The 19,162-nt window shown below is 41.8% G+C and overlaps 1 protein-coding gene across 2 annotated transcripts in view; it reads right to left on the bottom strand.

The window, feature by feature from the left end:
* Nucleotides 1-588: 588 nt before the first annotated feature.
* GEN1 (GEN1 Holliday junction 5' flap endonuclease) overlaps nucleotides 589-19,162 on the bottom strand; it is a 47,332-nt gene continuing 28,758 nt past the window's right edge. For both annotated transcript variants that reach the window (XM_077291471.1, XM_077291472.1), the window contains exons 8-14: nucleotides 18,362-18,512; nucleotides 17,440-17,476; nucleotides 17,285-17,365; nucleotides 9,278-9,408; nucleotides 7,602-7,663; nucleotides 5,001-5,144; nucleotides 589-2,874 (exon numbers count right to left, since the gene is read on the bottom strand). In XM_077291471.1, coding sequence (XP_077147586.1) covers nucleotides 1,550-2,874; nucleotides 5,001-5,144; nucleotides 7,602-7,663; nucleotides 9,278-9,408; nucleotides 17,285-17,365; nucleotides 17,440-17,476; nucleotides 18,362-18,512 — 1,931 coding nt within the window. In that variant the 3' untranslated portion in view covers nucleotides 589-1,549. The remainder of the gene's footprint in view (nucleotides 2,875-5,000; nucleotides 5,145-7,601; nucleotides 7,664-9,277; nucleotides 9,409-17,284; nucleotides 17,366-17,439; nucleotides 17,477-18,361; nucleotides 18,513-19,162) is intronic.

Raw genomic sequence — 19,162 nt, 5'->3', positions numbered from 1 at the left:
TCAAGTTAATAGGGCTTAGGCCGAACTTAGACCAGGGCTGTGGAGTCGGAGAGTCGAAGTCAGGGAAATTGAGGAGTCGGCGTCAGAGTCGGTGGTTTGGCTTACCAACTCCACAGCCCTGATTGAGAGATCAGTAAGTCGCGAGGGCAAGTATGATCCTGATGTCCAGTCCGGCGTGGCTCTCCTGACCCAAGAGCCTTAATATATGCCTACGAGGTTGGAGACCTGAGGCCGTCCAGACATCACAATACATATTCGGATAGTTTTCATGGACGTCCACATCAGCCATTAGCTGCAATTCCAGATGCAACCAATAGAGTAAACTTCCACTTTTTTGGGAAAAAAAATAAAAAAAATGTTTTTCTTTAAACATTCTACGACTGCCTTAATCTTGGTACACATCGGTGTGTTTTAGGGCATGATCTGAGGAAAAAAAAAAAGCTACACCACAAGCCCAAGTCAGCTCTCATCTTGTGCAATGACCAGACTTCCCATAAAAGGGTTTTCCAAAAAATGGATAATTCTTTTAAATATCTAAAATGAAACCGTAGACAAGAGATCAATTATTTGCCAAGGTCCTCCTTTAACAGTGAAGTTCTTTTATTATATAATATTTATGTGCTTATATGTTTGACTGAAGTCGCACTGGTTTTGTGAAATGAGTTCAGATCCAAAGCAAAATTTTTAATGGAACCTCTCAGCTCGTTTTTACATATGGAAGTAATATCTAACAATAAAATGAATACAGTTTTTCTATATGAGCGATGGGTCCGTAATGAGAAATCTAGCAATAAAGTCATATGTAAATCAGGCTGGAAGTGCACTGGGGGTGTGTCAATGCACTCAGAAGAAGTAATCACACTGCATTGCCATGCCCCACAGTGCACTTTGAGCCTGATTTACATATTGCTTCTGCACTAGAGATTTCTCATGACTTGAACATCAGATCTTTACAAAAAAGTATTGATTTTATTGGTGGACAAGATCCTATATAGCCATAACGCTACTTCTACATATAGAAATGTACTTATAGGTTCCCTTTAAAATGAGCAGAGAAAAGCAAAACGGGAACTCGGATACCAGGAACTAAACTGTTAAAGGGTTATTCCTATTGTACACCAAGCAGTATACCATCAATGGCATGAATAGAGCTGAGCTGCAATACCAGACATAGCCATGGCCTAGGGTGGCACAGCTCCTGGAGAAAGAACTTAAAGGAGTCTTTATTTTTTCTATGTACATTTAAATTGCAAAAGGTAGAAAAATGCTTTAAGAAAAAGGACAAACACAGGAAAGACTAGAATTAAAATACAAATAAAATGCTGACGGTGCTTCAGGTGTCCTGTACAAGTCCTAAATTACACAATCTCTTTTTCTCCAGCAAAACCGGTATACGACTGGCTCTCATAATGTTAGTGCGCTGAGGGAGGTAAGAGGACAGAAAGTCAAAGTTCAAAGGTTTTGTGCAGAATTTGGGAGTTCTCGTAACAAAAAAGAAAAAAGTAATCACTGGACGCACATAGACAAGGAAGAGAAAGGGCAGAAAACATTAACTGTTCTGTAATTGCCGGAGCCTTAGTCTTTCTGACAATGGCAAAGGACTGTCCACGCATATTATAGAGTCATCATCATCACTCAACTCATCCGGGGACTTGCCATCTAGGACTTTGGTTTCAGGACTTGATAATATGTTATCGATATCAGGAACACTAGAAATACCAGTACTAAAAGTATACGGTTCCATGTTAAACGCTGTCCTGACAGTAGCACTTTTGGTTAAGGGCATCTCGGATTTTGTTCGCTCTTTCTTGAAGACATATGCTGGTCTACCACCAGTTCCTTGTTCATCTTCGTCCTCACTGGAAGATGCCATTTTGAGGCACACGCTTTTCTTCTGAACCAGTTTTGCAGACAAATCATACACCATTTTGTTGGGAATGCTTCCATCCGATGCAGGCCTCACAGGAGCGACTGCAATCTTCTTCACAAAAGTGAATGATTTGGTGGTGGGACCATCATGTGTCCAACAGTTTGGGTCAGGCTTTCTGACAGAATTGATTTGCTTCTCACTTTTTTGACAGCTTTGTCCTTTAGTTGACTTGCTATGTTGAAGTATTTCCTTAAAATTTAAATTATGGTTAGACCTGGACTTGACGTCCCTCAAATTGAGGCTTAGGGGAATGGGCTTTAAAGGTAAGCGTTTCTCAGGGACACTGGGTTGTTTTGAGGAGGCATTCTTTAAAAGTATTCTTTCCCTCAAAGGCAGCTTTTGTAGATGTGTAATACAAGGAGAGTCCGATAACGCCAAGATTGGTGGTTCGGATTTAGCTCCCAAATTATCCTTACCTGGTACTACCATTTCTTGGGTTGCGTTGTTGGTTGTCATTACTTGTTCTTCAGTGTTTGGGCCATCATGGAAACCACATGGGTGACCACTGCTTGTATGAGGCTCAACTTGAGGAGACATGCTAAATGAGGTGGCTTCCCAATCAATGCTACTCAAATGTAGATCTGCAACCATGGATGAAACATTAGGAGAAGCCACTGAAGACTTTGGTCTGTTATTCGGTGCTGGAGAAGAATATTGACCATCAAGTTTGTCCAAGTCATCTTCTATATATGTAGGTGTGGTGGAAATTTCTAGATCACTTGATATCAAGTTGACCATATTTGGTGTAGGACAAAGAGTGTCAGGTAGGTCATTCGACCAGTTACTTCCGCCAAGACAAATGGTGGTTTTACGGTCTTCACGTTCTTCTAAGATCGGCGGAGAAACATTTGTCTCTACAGTTGGGGTTAAACTCATTTCAGACAGGATTAAAGCCACGTCATCCACGTTTTGAGGAACCTTGGGTTTAGGTTTACTTCTCTTACCTACAAAACAACCAAATATAATTTTGTAAATTGCTTACAATTCTCATCAAGAAACTTCTACTCCAGAGGAGGTATCAGTCTGATTTTCCATTACGTTTAGTTAATTACAAGATTTTGCTAGTGTAAGCAAATACTGACTAGGACAACAGCAGTATAATTGATTGGTGTCTAAAGCAAATTGTGAAATAGTCAGGGACAGAAGACGTTATTTATTTTCAGCCCATTACCTCCTCTGCCCTTAATTGGGTGTCTGATTGGACAAAGGACTACACAATCAGAGAAAGAGAGTAATAGAAAAGATGCAATAGACGTATAATGCCAGCGGTTAAGACTCGCGAGTGACCGATATGTTACACAAACGGCCCATCAGAGCTCAGCAATTTTCCACTAACTGCAGCTATATTTCATCTGCTCGCATCTAATAACACAAACAAGAGCAACACCACATGGTCAGGAAAATGCTGAGGCTGCAGTACGACAGCTGTATGTAGAAAGAGAAAATTCTAAAATTCGCTCTGTGCAAAATAGTATACCGGCCTTTTCACGCAAAACTTGTAGAAAAGTATGATATTGCTGCACTGATCCACAGATATGAGATTAAAATGCTTTTGGTGCACATACCAGTCTAATATATCCAGAAGCTAACCTAATTCTCATGCTCTGTAACTTGCTATCAACTATTTTTGAGTGAATGGTTCCTCTTCATCGGCGATCTGCCAGCATTATGGGTGCTGGAACCTGCTGTCATTTCACAGCATGCAGTATGTCTGACATTGTCCAATGGCTTGCCTACCCTGAACCAAAAGACCACCTTTCTATTACACATATATGCAGTTTCACAGACAGGAGAGACGGAGTTGAGCGATTAAGACCCATCACTACTTCCTTTAGAAAGATAAAGACCCTCCCCTACTTCCGATAGAATGATAAAGACCTGCCTCCACTTCCTGTAGAATTAAAAAGACCCGCCCCCACTTCCTGTAAAATGATAAAGCCCCGACCCACTTCCTGTAGAATTAAAAAGACTTGCCCCCACTTCCTGTAGAATGAGAAAGCCCCGACCCACTTCCTGTAGAATGATAAAGTCCCGCACCCCCTTTCTTTGGAATGAATGACTTGCCCCCACTTCCTGTATAATGATAAAGACCCACCCCACTTCCTGTATAATGATAAAGACCCGCCCCCACTTCCTGTATAATGACAAAGACCCACCCCACTTCCTGTATAATGATAAAGACCCGCCCCCACTTCCTGTATAATGACAAAGACCTGCCCCCACTTCCTGTAGAATAATAAACACCCACCCCCACTTCCTGCATAATGATAAAGACTCGCCCCACTTCCTGTAGAATGATACAGTCCCGCCCCACTTCCTGTGGAATGAAAAAGACTCGCCCCCACTTCCTGTACAATGATAAAGACCCGCCCCCACTTCCTGTACAATGATAAAGACTCGCCCCCACTTCCTGTACAATGATAAAGACCCGCCCCCACTTCCGGTATAATGATAAAGACCCGCCAGACCCACCCCCACTTCCTATAATCCATGTAGGCATCTCTCCTGCTAGAGACTGAGATGACAACAGTTACACAGCAGGGCGACACCTAGTGGCCGACACTGTGGAGCTATTTTTGGGGGTCATACAACATCAAAATTATATACAGATTGTCCATCACATCAACTATGAAATGAGATCAAGTTGTCTGAAAGTACAAAGGGCATTTAAAAATACTTGGAGAGGTCTGACGTTTTTAGTAAATTCTTGAACTCTCCGTAAATTAGTAAAAGTGTTACAATACATTACGGAATTAGAGTTAGGAAGTATTAACCCCTGCGCTGAATTACCCTGGACTCCTCCTGCTTGGAACGTTCCATGGAGATGCTTTCTTCTAATGCTAATTGTTTTTCATACTTTTCCAGGAGGTGATACTGCACAACACAGATTTCTAAGAAAATATTTCCTAGGAATCTTTTTAATGGGAAATACAAGTATTTACTAAAAACGTTTCGCCAGGAAGAGCAAAAGGTCGTTCAGCTCTAAGGCATAACGCATATACCCATATAGGAAAAAAAAAAAGGACGCCATTACATTTTGCGGCACATTTACAGATCATGTGATACTTACATTTCTGCTTCAGCATCTCGGCCTCTAGTTTTTCTTTCTGGAATATGTCTACAATGTGAGGATAGGCCTCCGAAAAAAGCGATTCTTCCTCAATGGTCACCAAGGGGCCATCCGGCGGGTGATCGTCGGGGAAAACGTAACCGGCTGATACAAAGAAAAGAATAGAAGCAAATATGCAACACATAGATCCATACAGAGGAAGGATTCTCCGCACTTGGAATCCACTACACATCTTTCTCATTTCCATCTATCACTCTCTCACCATTTTTTTCCCCTCTCACGGGTGTGTCATATCTCACCCTTTATCTTTTCATAATGCAGGATTTCACAGTCATTTTCACATTTGGAAACACATGGAAAAATACCCCTTAGTGACGGAGCCAAATTTTTGAAATCTGATTAGTGTCACTTTGTGTGGTAATAACTCTGGAACGCTTTAATCATATCCCAGTAATTTTCAGATTGTTTTTTCATGACACATTACACTTTATGATAATGGCAATTTTTGGTCGATATGTTTTGTGTTTATTTATAAAAAAAAATATCAGATATTTGAGAAAAATGTTGCAAAATTAGCAATTTTCAAATTTTGCATGATTGTCCCTTTAATCCAGATAGTCATACCACACAAAGGCATTAATAAATAACATTACCCACATGTCTGCTTTTTATCAGCACCATTTGTAAAATGTTATTTTATTTTGTTAGCATTTTAGGAGGTTTAAAAATGTAGCAGTAATTTTTCATTTTTTTAAAGGAAATTTAGAAAAATTATTTTTTTTAGGGACCTATCCATGTTTGAAGTGACTTTAGGGGTCCCATATATTGGGAAACCCCCCAAAATTATGCCATTTTAAAAACAGCACCCCCTGACATACTGAAAACTGCAGTCAGGTAGTTTATTAACCCTTCAGGCGACTCTCAGGAATGCAAAGTGACATAACAGAAATAAAAAAGTGCATTTTTACCACCAAAATGCCTCTAACTTCTGAACAGATTACTACAGCCGACAGACTGAGGCCGCTATTTGGTCGTGAATTGCCACGGCAAACATCAGGACCACACAATCATCATGATCTGAGGGCACCAATTGGGATAAAGAGTAAGCCCCCACACACTGTTAACCATTTATATGATGTCGTCACTATTGACAGCAGCATCTAAGGGGTTAAACAGATTTGGACGGCACAAACACTGATCGTGGCTGATGCAGCAAGTTGTCAGCTATAGTGTACAGCTGACAGCTGCTGGATTGTCACCTGTATGGGGAGGCTATTCTCTTATATCTCAGGTCGGTTAAAAGACGTATTGGCGGTCATTAAGGGGTTAAAGATTAAAAAAAACAACAACAAAAAAAACAAACAAACAACAAAATTAATTCAGATCACAAAATTAGTTCTGAACCTAGATGGCAGATGGCAAAATTAACTGTTAGCCTGGAAAGGGACAGATAGGACTTCAGAGCCCAGGTGGATGGGGAATAGGACAATCAAAAGCAAACAGGACCTCGGACCCCAGAGGGGCAAAAAAAGGACCTCAGGCTCCAAAAGGGGAAAAAAAGGACCTTGGGTCCCAGAGAGGCAAAAAAAAAAGAAAAGACCTTTGGCCCCAAAAGGGAAAAAAGGCCCTCAGACTCCAGAAAGGGGGAAAAAAAAAAAAACTTCAGGCCCCAGACAAGAAAAAAAACAAAAACAAAACCTCGGGCCTCAAAGGGAGAAAAAAAAGGATCTCGAACCACAGAGGGACAAAAAAGGACCGCGGGCCACAGAGGGGCAAAAAAAAGACCTCTGGATTCAGAGGGGGAGAATAAAGTACCTTGGGCCCCAGAGTCGCAAAAAAGGACCTCGGTCCACAGAGGGGCAAAAAAGGACTACAGTCCCCAGAAGGAAAAAAAGACCACAATCCCCAGGGGGTAAAAAAGGAACACAGACCCCAGAGTGCAAAACGACTATTTATGCACTGTAAGCTAAAGTTTGTGACATTTACTTAAAAGCACTGAAATGTGATAGAATGAAAGGGTTAAAGAAATATGTAAAAACTAATGTGCGAGCCCCTTAGTATCTGACGATGCCTACTAAACCATTCACTTGTGGGTCCTAATCTTGGGGGCCCTCTCCATAGAATCCCATTATCTCCACGTGTGAGGAATCTCTGACACTAGTGGTGGAGACATCGGGGAGAGGGTCCGCACCTCATAGAGGAGGTCTACACCGTGTAATTACACTCCCTGTCACCCTGCACTATGGCCGCATTTATGAAAACTCACAGAGGTTGAGGGGACGAGTCCCACCATCACACGCTCGCTGGAGTAGACACGTGGCCCCCAAACTACCGACATTCCCATATTCAACATCCTCTAAGATTCCAGACCTGGACAGGTTGGATATTAATGCATCTAATTCTTGGTTTCTTGTGAAAGAGAATCAGCGGCCCGGCGGATCGGTCGCCTCTAATCTCCTGCTGTATAGATCACATGCTCGGACAAACTGAGCATCCATATTTATGGGCTGAGTGATGAACGGGATTGCTTTATTTCAGCAGCCGAGGTGGGAGGATTGCAGTCAGGCTCAGGCATGTCATTCTTCTGCTGTGCATACAAACCTGGCGTCAGCCACTCGATTTCTAAGCAGGGAATTCCATTTCTGACACGGGTCTTAACGATTCTTAAAGGAAAAAAAATATAATAATAATAATAATAATAATAATAATAATAATAGCCATAGTAATAAATAATCGTAACAATAACTATACTAACAAGAAAAAAATGATTGCAATGGTAAAAATAAAGTGTAATCATAATAAATATGGTAATAAGTAATTATAATAATAGCCATGGTGGTAGTAATAATAATAATAATAATAATAAATCCAAAATAGCAATAATAATAACTATGGTAATAATAAATCCTAATGGCAATAGTAATAAATAGTGATTATAACTGAAATAATAGCCATGGTAATAATAAAATAATAATAATAATAATAATCATCAGAAATAGCAATAGTAATAAATAATAACTATAGCAATGATAAATCTAAATGGTAATAGTAATAAATAGCAATTATAATTAATATAGTACTACTACGACTACTACTAATAATAATAATAAATAAGTGATAATAGCCATGGTAATAAAAAAAGAAAAAAGCAATAATAGCCACAGTATTATAACTGCCATGATAATAATTATAGCCATAGTAATAAATAATAACCATAATAATGAAACCATAGTAATAATTAATAGAATAATCATGGTTTTATTGCTAATAATAGCTATAAGAATAAATAATAATATTAATAGCTAAGGAAATAATTAATAATTACAACAATGAATACTATTAGTCATAAATAATCCTAATAATAATAATAGACTTATAAATTATAGCAGTAATAGCCCTAGTAATAATAAATAATCATTGATCCTGAGAATTAAGGGGCCAGTTGCTGGTTTTAGCCTTGCGTACCCTTTGTGTTTTTTCCCTGATCACTTGTGCATGAAGTTGCAGCAGATCTCTATACAAGGGACTGCGGCAGCTCCCTGCACAGGAGCTCCACTGCGCAGGGAAAACTTAGAAGAGGACCCAGCGCCAAATCAGATCAGTGGCTTCTCCATTTTCAGGATCAGAGGGGCTCCTAGGTTATAGGTTTTATCTATACGAAACTTTTAAAAGGAGTGTATAAGGGTTAGGATAGATAGATAGATATTATATATATATATATATATATATATATATATATAGCCTGCAGGTCCCCTACTTCCCCCCCAAAAAAGATCAGCTGATTGCTGTAGGGGCTTCCTTTTAAATTGGGGTTCATCTGCTTATCATATTTTGCATTAGAAAGGACTTATCATTCAATCAGAAGTGCTCAGTTTTCGCTCTTATTTTAGTACACTGTTCCTCTGGGTTTTTTTTGTTTTTTTTCAATTCTGCCATACAGTTATTATTATTATTTATTATTATAGTTATTATAGTATTAACAGTTCCAGAGCTACGAGGCCTGTTTAGTTAGCGCTAATTATTATGACCTTCATAAGGAGGCGTGGCTCACAGGATCCTCGGGGGCGTGTCTTTAGAATGCAATGCTTTATTATCCTGTGAGACACAACTATTTGAAAAGACCGTACAAATCAGCACCGAATAAAGAAAAGCCCAAATCTCAGGAATTATATGGCAGATTATACAAAAAATAAAATAAACAGGGGATCTGGCAGAAGGTCCTATATAAATGCAAAAATTGCAGTAGGAGTGGTCAGTAAATGGGCGCAATCTGTTACCGGACAGCCTGTAGCTGGGCATCATGTCTTCGGCCAGCCTTCCTCTCGTGCATATCGTAGAAGGTCAGCAGGATCAGGACCTTCTCACATGAGTAGTGTTTGGGCCACTCCATCCATTCCAGAGCAAAATTCTAAGAAAGGACACAAGAAAGTCCCGGTTATGGCACAGTCCATTCATTTATGTGGCCAGTAACAAATCTTTGCATTATAACATCATCATCTTATAGTGTCGGAGGAGTCAACTTATCTCTGATGATAACATCCTGGAGGACAAACATGTCCTTGATGGTCATTGTGGTGCGCAGGCCATTCACGTTTAGCGCAGTGCCATAATCCAAGTGCTGCGATATGGCAAAAATAAGCAAAAATTCCACCATTTGGGTTTTTTATTTTTATGGTGATCATTGTGGCGTAAAAATAAATTGGTGATTCTGCAGGTCGGTACGATGAGGGTGATTTTATTTTAATGGCTTAAAAGCTTCTGAATCTTGTAAAAAAAGTAATAAAATATCGGTTGGTTTTAACAGAACAGGGTGAGGGCTTTTTTTGCATTCCTCGGTGTAGTTTTTATTGGTACTATTTGGTGGTATATTTTGGTGATGTTTAAAGCAACTTTTATTGCAATTTCTTTTTTAGGGGGGTGGAGGTGCAGTGATTGAAAAAAGTCAATTCTGGTGATTTTTTTTCCTAATGGTGTTTATCTTGTGAGTTAAATAAATTTACATTTTGATAAACTGAACTTCTACAGTCGCAGAAATATCAAATATGCGTAGATCTATTTTTTATTACTCTCCCCATAACTTGTAGTAAAGATCATGGTCTCATATGAAGCCTAGCCGGCAGCGGGGCTTCACAGGAGGAGCACCAAGATGGTGGGAGACCCCAGTGGACACCCCAATTGGACAGGTGGGCACGGCAGCAGAATCCTGCCACTTTCATAGATTAATATTGTTACACACCTGTCTCAGGTCCAGGCTTTGCTCCCTACACCGCGGTTAGCTAAACTTTCCTGTGCTCCACGTCAGGCTTTGCAAGTAGCCCGGCATGCTACCATGTGTTGAACTCCTAAGCCTATATAAGCCCCCCCAGGATACATACCTGGGTCTTGGTAGTAAAGGTACCGTCACACTCAGTGACGCTGCAGCGATATAGACAACGAGCCGACCTAAACTAGATCGCTGCAGCGTCGCTGTTTAGGTCGCTGTAGAGACGTCAAACACAGCAACTCCAGAACGATGCAGGAGCGATCCAGTGACGTAACGGCGACTCACTTCTCGTTCTCGCTGGTTGATAGCTCCATGTCTGGCATTGCTGGCGTCGTTGCTTTTGATGTCAAACATGACGATACACGCCGACCTGACGACGAAATAAAGTTCTGGACTTCTAGCTCCGACCAGCGATGGCACAGCGGGATCCAGATCGCTGCTGCGTGTCAAACACGACGAGATCGCTATCCAGGACGCTGCAACGTCACGGATTGTTGTCGTTCTCGTTGCAAAGTTGCTGAGTGTGACGGTACCTTAAGGGTACTGTCTCATAGTGGCACTTTTGTCGCTACGACGGTACGATCCGTGACGTTCCAGCGATATCCATACGATATCGCTGTGTGACACGCAGCAGCGATCAGGGACCCTGCTGAGAATCGTACGTCGTAGCAGATCGTTTGGAACTTTCTTTCGTCGCTGGATCTCCCGCTGTCATCGTTGGATCGGTGTGTGTGACACCGATCCAACGATGCGTTCGCTTGTAACCAGGGTAAACATCGGGTTACTAAGCGCAGGGCCGCGCTTAGTAACCCGATGTTTACCCTGGTTACCATCGTAAAAGTAAAAAAAACAAAAACGTACATACTCACATTTCGGTGTCCGTCAGGTCCCTTGCCGTCTGCTTCCCGCTCTGACTGACTGCCAGCCGGAAAGTAAGAGCAGAGCACAGCGGTGACGTCACTGCTGTGCTGTGCTTTCACTTTACGGCGGCACTCAGTCAGAGCAGGAAGCAGACGGCAAGGGACCTGACGGACACCGAAATGTGAGTATGTACGTTTGTTTTTTTTTACTTTTACGATGGTAACCAGGGTAAACATAGGGTTACTAAGCGCGGCCCTGCGCTTAGTAACCCGATGTTTACCCTGGTTACCCGGGAACTTCGGCATCGTTGGTCGCTGGAGAGCGGTCTGTGTGACAGCTCCCCAGCGACCACACAACGACTTTCCAACGATCACGGCCAGGTCGTATCGCTGGTCGTGATCGTTGGAAAGTTGCAGAGTGTGACAGTACCCTAAGACTTTCCAGTTTGTTTGTGCACAGTTGCTATCTTCAGTCTTCAGGATGTCTTCTGGCTGCCTGTGGTTTCCAGTCTCCGAGTTACCTTGTCTACGGCTTTCAGTACCATTACTATCTGTCTGCAGTCTGCAAGAAGTCTCCTTTCTGCTGTGGTCTGCAGAAACTTTGCTACCTGTCTGTGGTGTCCCGAAAGTCTTCAGTCTGCCTGCAGCTTTAAGTAACTACTATCTGTCTCCAGGATTCTCCTGCCTACATCTTCTAGTAATTCTACTACCTGTCTGCAATCTCCCAAACGTCTCTGGTGCTCAGGTCGGCCTGCAGCTTTTAGTAACTTTGCTACTTGTCTGCAGTCCCCTGGACGTGTCTGGTGCTCAGGTCTGACTGGAGCTTCCAGTAACTGTGGTACCCATCCGCGGTCTCCAGGATGTCGCCTGACTGCTTTTGGCTTCTGATAACGCTGCTACCTGCATGCAACAGCCGCTTGCTGCGCTTACGCCTTTGAGGATCCACCTATTGGGCCCAATTTGTGACAAGGAATATATACGTGGTTATACAGACTGGTTGTCATGATCCAGACCGGGTTTTGAGTCCTGTCTTCCCCTTTCTCCGGTCTGGTCATGCAAGGGGTTAACTTTCTCTGCCTCAGTCTGGTCTCAGGTTTACTATTTATCTCCGCTGTGTCCTGCACACCACGTCAGTTATAGTTTCTGCCTACGGTGTGTGTAGCTGACTCCATTTGCCCTGATTTGTCTTGCTGCTAGCTTACTGAACCTGTGTTTGTTTTTCCCCCTCTTTCCTTCCCGACTTAGTGTTCCCCTTTCGTATACTGACTCTCTGGTTTTGACTTGGCATAGACCCTGACCTGTGGGTTTGTCTCTTGTCTTTGGCATATCTGCTACTGACCAGTAGTGACCCATTCGGCTTGTTATTGACTCTGTTTGCTTAGTCCTTTTGTACTACGTTACAGTCTATTGATCTGGCTTGTTTTGACTATTCTGCTGCCACCTGGTGGTGGCGTCGCCGCTGCATTGAACGTCTGGTCTTGCTGTGTGCAGTCCTTCCACCACTCTACTGCCACCTAGAGGAGCTTGCATTTACCTGCATTGCAGCGGCTTGACACTGGTGTTAGGAGGTAGATACTAGCTGTATTACAGCTCCTGAGCCCTCTCCATACACAACACGGTGATAGATATATATTTGTTGGTGTGGGAAAGTGGTTGATGTTGGGATTGGACAATCATACAATGCGTATATGGGTCTCCTGATTTTCTAGACAGATGGCAAGATTGGGCTTGTTGACCACACTTGCCCAGGACAAATTTTCCCCTTCAACTAAAAAAACACAACTTTTTCAATGAAAGCATGAAGAGATCTTGTAAACCAGTAAAAAAATTATACACACTCTATGAGAAAATTGCAGAGCAGAAAACTTGATAGAAATTGCAACTGCAATCGAGGAGGAACAGAGGAATGGCAGAATGCAGAGCAGATAATACAGAAATCAGGAGACAAGACAGATCCTCCTTTGCCAGACATGGGATGTCCTCCGCTGTGTACCAAGTATTATTTTCCGGGATCAATACAGCTCAGAATTGATAACAATTTGACTTTGAAGGACCAGCATCGGCTTACAGGATCATGTAACTGCATAAATTCCCACTTGGGATGTATGCGGAGAAAGCGACGGTCGGCACAGCTGCTTAGTATGAGGGAGGGAATGCATTATAAACTAAGGTCATGTTATCAATAAAAATAGGAGCGTGAAGAGAATCAGAATGATGAAGTCCATCACTAGGAATCTAGATGCCACATAGAGGAAAAAAAAAAAAATTAACGCTAAAATTCTCACTTTCCAGCTCGTCTTCCCTTATGTATACAGAGCGAGCGCTCACCGACACCGCAAGAAAAGTTTTGTATGAAAGTTCTAATTGTATGAAAGTTCTACCAGATCTTCCAATGCAAGAGGTGCCACATCGGTTACCGCCTGCTACCTCTGACATACATGATCTGCAATGGATACTAATCTGTATTTATTGATATTTTTCGCAGTACCCCTCTGCATAGATGAACAGTCACCTGTACTTTCTCTCTAGTTATACCAATATATCGCAGCCCATCGGACAGGGCTGGCTTCAGCTAGTTGAACAGCATCACATAGAAAAAGTTCTGCTTTTTCGGTCTAAATATCAAGTGTGCACTGAGAACCCAGAGTGATCCTAGTCTAACAGTGCTGGAATACTGCCAAGATTTGTACATTGGATTGAAATATCAGGAAAACTATATTTTTGCCTAAGGTAACGATCCTGTGGGTTATGTTGGGATAAAAGAGACTGCATTTTATAATTCCCGTATAGAGCTGCCATACGTGCTGGGTCTTACATTTACCATTACACGTCTCCTACTAGAAATATCTTTTTTTAATTCTTCATTGCTTCCTAAATGTAAAAAGTTAAAAACATCTGTTCACCAATTTTTTTTTTTTATGTGGCTGCAGAGTAACATTTTTTTTTTTATTTTGCTTCTCCATTGAGAAGATATTAGGAATCAAATATTAGCGCCTAATGAGTTAACTTTGGTTGAGTCCAAGTGGGTGTTAGCAGATAGATTTCACTGGGGGCGTTATCTAAATTATCTGATAATATCCACTTCTGAAGTGAACTCATTAGGTGCCAAACACTATGATTTCCGGTGTGGAGATATTAGCAATGTGTTTGGCACCTAATGAGTTAAGAGGGTTTAAATCAGATAATTTAGTTCACGCCCACAGTGAAATCTATCTGACAACACCCACTTGGACTTAACTAAAGTTAACTCATTAGGTGCCAAATATTTGATCACTAATATCTCTGCAACGGAAGGATGAAATTAAAAGAAAAATGTCTTATTCCGCTCAGCAACCACCAATACATGTTGTATCCAGTTCAACATAAAAAAAAATGGCTGGAAATTAATCTTTAAACAACTTTTTCAGCTGCAGAGAGTCTGTAAGTCCTTTATGTAGAGGAGCGTTTTTGTAAACCAACCTGAAGAAGGAGCCTCTGTGCTGCGAAATCTGAAAATATAATTTTTCTAGTTATCACTCCCAGAATACTTTTGTGTTTTGGGGACATTAAAGTATTGACAACTATTTTTCGGGCTAACATGCTACCCACGAAATAATTATTTATTGCAAAAGTAACAGAGTCCTGTTCTCCTGACAGCTGTACCTGCTCTTCCCTTCTCTCAGTGTTAGAGATAGCAGAAGGGAAAGGGAAGTACAGGATTATGTGAACGCAGGGAAGAGCTATGAGTAGTCATAAACGCTGCAGAAGTTTGTGGATAGCTATGGGAGGCTCCCTTTGCTCCTTAAGGCCCACATACACATTTTAATGTAGGAGGAGGCCCGTGCAGATGAAGTCAGGGGGGGATAAGGATCCAACAAGTCTTATTAAGGACTGCAGATCTTTTAACTAAATAAGTCGCCAAAGGAGTCTGGTAGAGAACACAGGAGCAATCGGAGGAAGGAACGCTCCTGGGAATGTGAGATTCAGAAGGGGAGAGAGCTGCCGACCAATCGACTGTCCAACAGATTTCTATTGTGACATATAGCTGGTCATCAAATCAGATGGTCATAATGCCGCACTGACTAGTGATTGGATGAGAGGAAGAGGGGTACTGATTTGACTATCAGGGAGGCGCGTGACCCAAAAATAGCGAGCAGAGACGGGCATGCGACTGTCATCAGAAGCCATGTAGGAGAATGTATATAACACAGCAATGTTAAATTAATGACCCCAGAGGAGTAAAGCTACAGGAAACGTGTAGGGTCATTAAATATAACAGCCAAGCAGAAAGAGGAATGGGAAAAAAAGAGAGAGAAAAAAAGGGAGGCAGGAGTGATTCTGGTCTCCGGAAAATAAATGAGACTAATACAAAGCAGACCTCCCCATAACGAATGACAGCCATTAGCTACAAGTATCTCTTGTCTCTGTACAACAAAGCCAGTCCTCGTGTGATAGAGGATAAGGATTTAAATAAGCCAAGAAACACAGGATCTAAATGTTACCACCTTGTATTTGTTGTTGAAAACACTAATTACAACGGGGAGGAGCGAGAGCTCAGTTTTAAAGGGAAAAATGTCAGCTAAAGAAATGTAATTTATCTGCAGATATAGGGGGTGAGCTACATGTAAATAGCATTTGAAGAGGACCTTTCATCAGTATGAGCAGTTGAACTGGTCTCAAGATGGAATAGTGGCTGCAGAGTTAAAAATTTTTTTTTTTTTTTAAATATCTCACCTCCATTGCAGCGCTATTAGCTTGTAAAGTATATATTATAATTTATGCGAAGACAGAGAGGGATTTACCAGAGATTTTTCTATGGGGGCGTGTACTTTTTCTCCTGCATGACATTGACCAATCATAAGCAGAAGGAAAAAAAGAAAACGTCCCTAGAGGTCAGAACCAGCTTTCTCCTGTAAGACATGTAATGACACACAGACCTGCTTCTCCTCTGTGATCTCTGCACTTAATGTGTAGAGCAGAGTTATGTTTCATTACTAACACTTCCAGAGTTTTACTCTCCCAGCAGATACGGTGGGTGTAGTGGAAGTAGAGGAGTTGTGTCTCATTACCAACACTTCTTGCAGCTCTCCTATCACAACAGTGTCATCTCTACTCTACTCTCCCCTCACTCCACATTGACAGTCACTGTCCCCAAACACTGACTGCAGTGAGATGAGATCTGCAAGAGGTGTTTGTAATGATGCATAACTCTGATGAACTCTACAGGGGTCGTGAGATATCATGGATGGGAGCAAGGCTGTGTGTTATAAAATATCTCATAGGAGAAAGCCGATTCTGACCTTCTCTTCTCTGGGGGTGTGCTCTTTTTTAATTGCATGACTCCTCCTGCTTATGATTGGTCAGAATCATGCAGGGGATAAAGTTACCGGCCCAGAGATGAATATCTGGTAACGCCCACTTGGTCTCAGCATAAATTAGACTATAAGTCTTACAAGCTAATATCTCCGCAACGGAGATAAGAAATTAAAGAAAAAAAAAACAGGCTGAAAGGTCCCTCTTAAAGTATCCCAATAAAAATAATGATTTTAATACATTTTTCAGTTCACTTTTGGAACCAGCGAATACATTTCTTTTGTTAAAGGGGGTTGTACACAAATCTCCACAGAATTAACAGGGAGAAAGAATGTCAGGGAGGGCAGAGGGAAAAAAAGGTCTATAGAAAAGAAAGAACAAAATTACAAAAAGAGAAAATTACAGGCTAGAAGTTGTGATGATATATTAGCTCCTAAAAATCTCAGCACCAAGGATACACCCAGAAATCACATTCAGCCTGTATTACAGGGAGAGACGCTCCCACCAGAGAAAAATCTATAAGTCCACTGGCTGCAAGTCAGTACAATTAAAATGCTCTGTACAAAACAACGGTGGACAAGCGCGTAAACAGCCATACCATTGCTTCCATATGAGAAAGGTACCAACAGATTCCCTTTAAAGAACATGGCTACTTACTTCTAGAAACAGCGCCACACGTCCTCACAGGTTGTGAGAGGTATTGCAACCACATTACAGTCAGGAGCTAGGGAGGAGTGCACACACTGTGCGCACCGTTGGCCTCCAGGAGTGTCAGTGTGCAAGCACGATTCAGTTACTACAACACCAGACAAAACCCATAGTAGAAAAAAAATGTATAAAAGTGGAAAAAATAAAATATATGAATGTACCTGGAAGCACAACAGACTGGGCCTCCTCCATTTGATCACATTGACCAATTTATCCTTATTTATAAGAAACTCCTCAATAACCTGGAAGAATGAAGAAGAAAAGTCACGACCATATCTCCAGGTTAAAATTCTGCAGGCAAAATGAAGTCACTCACCTCGGGGTACGGGAAGCCCTCACGTTTCTTGGCTTTCCTAAGGCAGAGATGAAGAGTACAAGAATGAAAAAAATCAATCAGGACCGAGAGTATTGACTGGAAAAATAAGATTTAAGAAGATCGAACCGCCGGATTCACTTCTGAGTAAAAGAGGATCAATATGGCTATTGTGCACGAAGATGGCTAAGGGTGGACTGGCCAATTATTTTACTTGTCTGCAGTGATAACGTAAAGGTGTTGTCCAAATTTCGGGACCATTATATATTTTTTTTTAAATTAAATACATGCATTTTGTGCTAAAAATAATTTTTACAATTGGGTTTCATATTAAAAAAAAACAAAAAACAAAACGTTGCACCTTTTGACTTGTACAGGCTCTTTGTTTTTCTGCACATTGAACTTCAATGTGGTCTTTGCTCATAAATCAATGAGAGGATATCATAAAATTATTGATAAAAAAAAAGAAACAAAAAACCATAGGAATGAGCTCACTGAATGATTCCAAGTTAACTCATTCTGCAGTCAACAGAGGACGTAGACTATAGAAGACTAACGGAGCAACATTTTTAATGAAACCCAATTGCAAAAATAATTTTTAACCAAAAATAAATGCATATAAGTGAAAACAAATGTCTCCCGAGACCTATGTACATGAGCCGATAATTATAAAAATGCTCATTCCTGATCACTGACCCATGTAAAGGTGCAACAGACGAGCAAAACACTTGTCAGCGGATTGGATCATTAATGTTGGCACCATTGTTTTTGGCAGTACACCGCCCCGTGTAAGCAGGGGTATACTGCCGACAATAACATTGTGTGCCCGTGCGGTTTGCCAATGCCTGTGTGAACGTGGTCAATGAATGAGCGCCCAGTCACTTATATACGGTTGATCGGCCCCTGTAGATGCAGCTGTACGTACATCTTGAGGGCAAACTCCAGTGAATTGTTCTTCTTTTCTTCTTCGGCCTTGTGCCAGTCACAGGGGCAGCAGTAATTGTAGTCATGAGGCTCGCAGTATTTCTCGCTTCCACACAATTTGCAGCCTTTGCGCTCGTGCTCTCTGGTAGAACCTAAAACGGGAATGACGATAAAATATCAGTCATACGAGAGACCCATCGTCGTCTTTCCAGTCGTATTCTGGATGAAAGAAGAATTCCGGAGAAAGTTTTCGAACAACTCTGTGTTATGCAGTTCCTCTGTTATTCCTCCTTAAAAAAAAGCAATTGATAACTGGGCGTCAGCGAAGCTTCTCCCTACACATTCTAAGACCATCAACATTGGCTGAAATGGTACACGGCCATTGTCTGCTTTCCCCATGAAATGACATGTCAGGAGGGGGTGATGGGTTCTATTTAACTTTTTGCAGAAGCTGCTCTGCACAAACAATACAGAGTGAAAAGAAGCTTAGAGATTACACAGATGTAGGAGGAAAGATCAGGCTAGCACACACAGCCAGGCTCCGCGCCTAGCACACACAGCCAGGCTCCGCGCCTAGCACACACAGCCAGGCTCCGCGCCTAGCACACACAGCCAGGCTCCGCGCCTAGCACACACAGCCAGGCTCCGCGCCTAGCACACACAGCCAGGCTCCGCGCCTAGCACACACAGCCAGGCTCCGCGCCTAGCACACACAGCCAGGCTCCGCGCCTAGCACACACAGCCAGGCTCCGCGCCTAGCACACACAGCCAGGCTCCGCGCCTAGCACACACAGCCAGGCTC

Source organism: Ranitomeya variabilis, chromosome 2 (genome assembly GCF_051348905.1).
Source record: "Ranitomeya variabilis isolate aRanVar5 chromosome 2, aRanVar5.hap1, whole genome shotgun sequence".
Taxonomy (NCBI): Eukaryota; Metazoa; Chordata; class Amphibia; order Anura; family Dendrobatidae; genus Ranitomeya; species Ranitomeya variabilis.
Note: the sequence above shows the minus strand (reverse complement) of the source record. Positions and strands in the feature narration are given on the sequence as shown.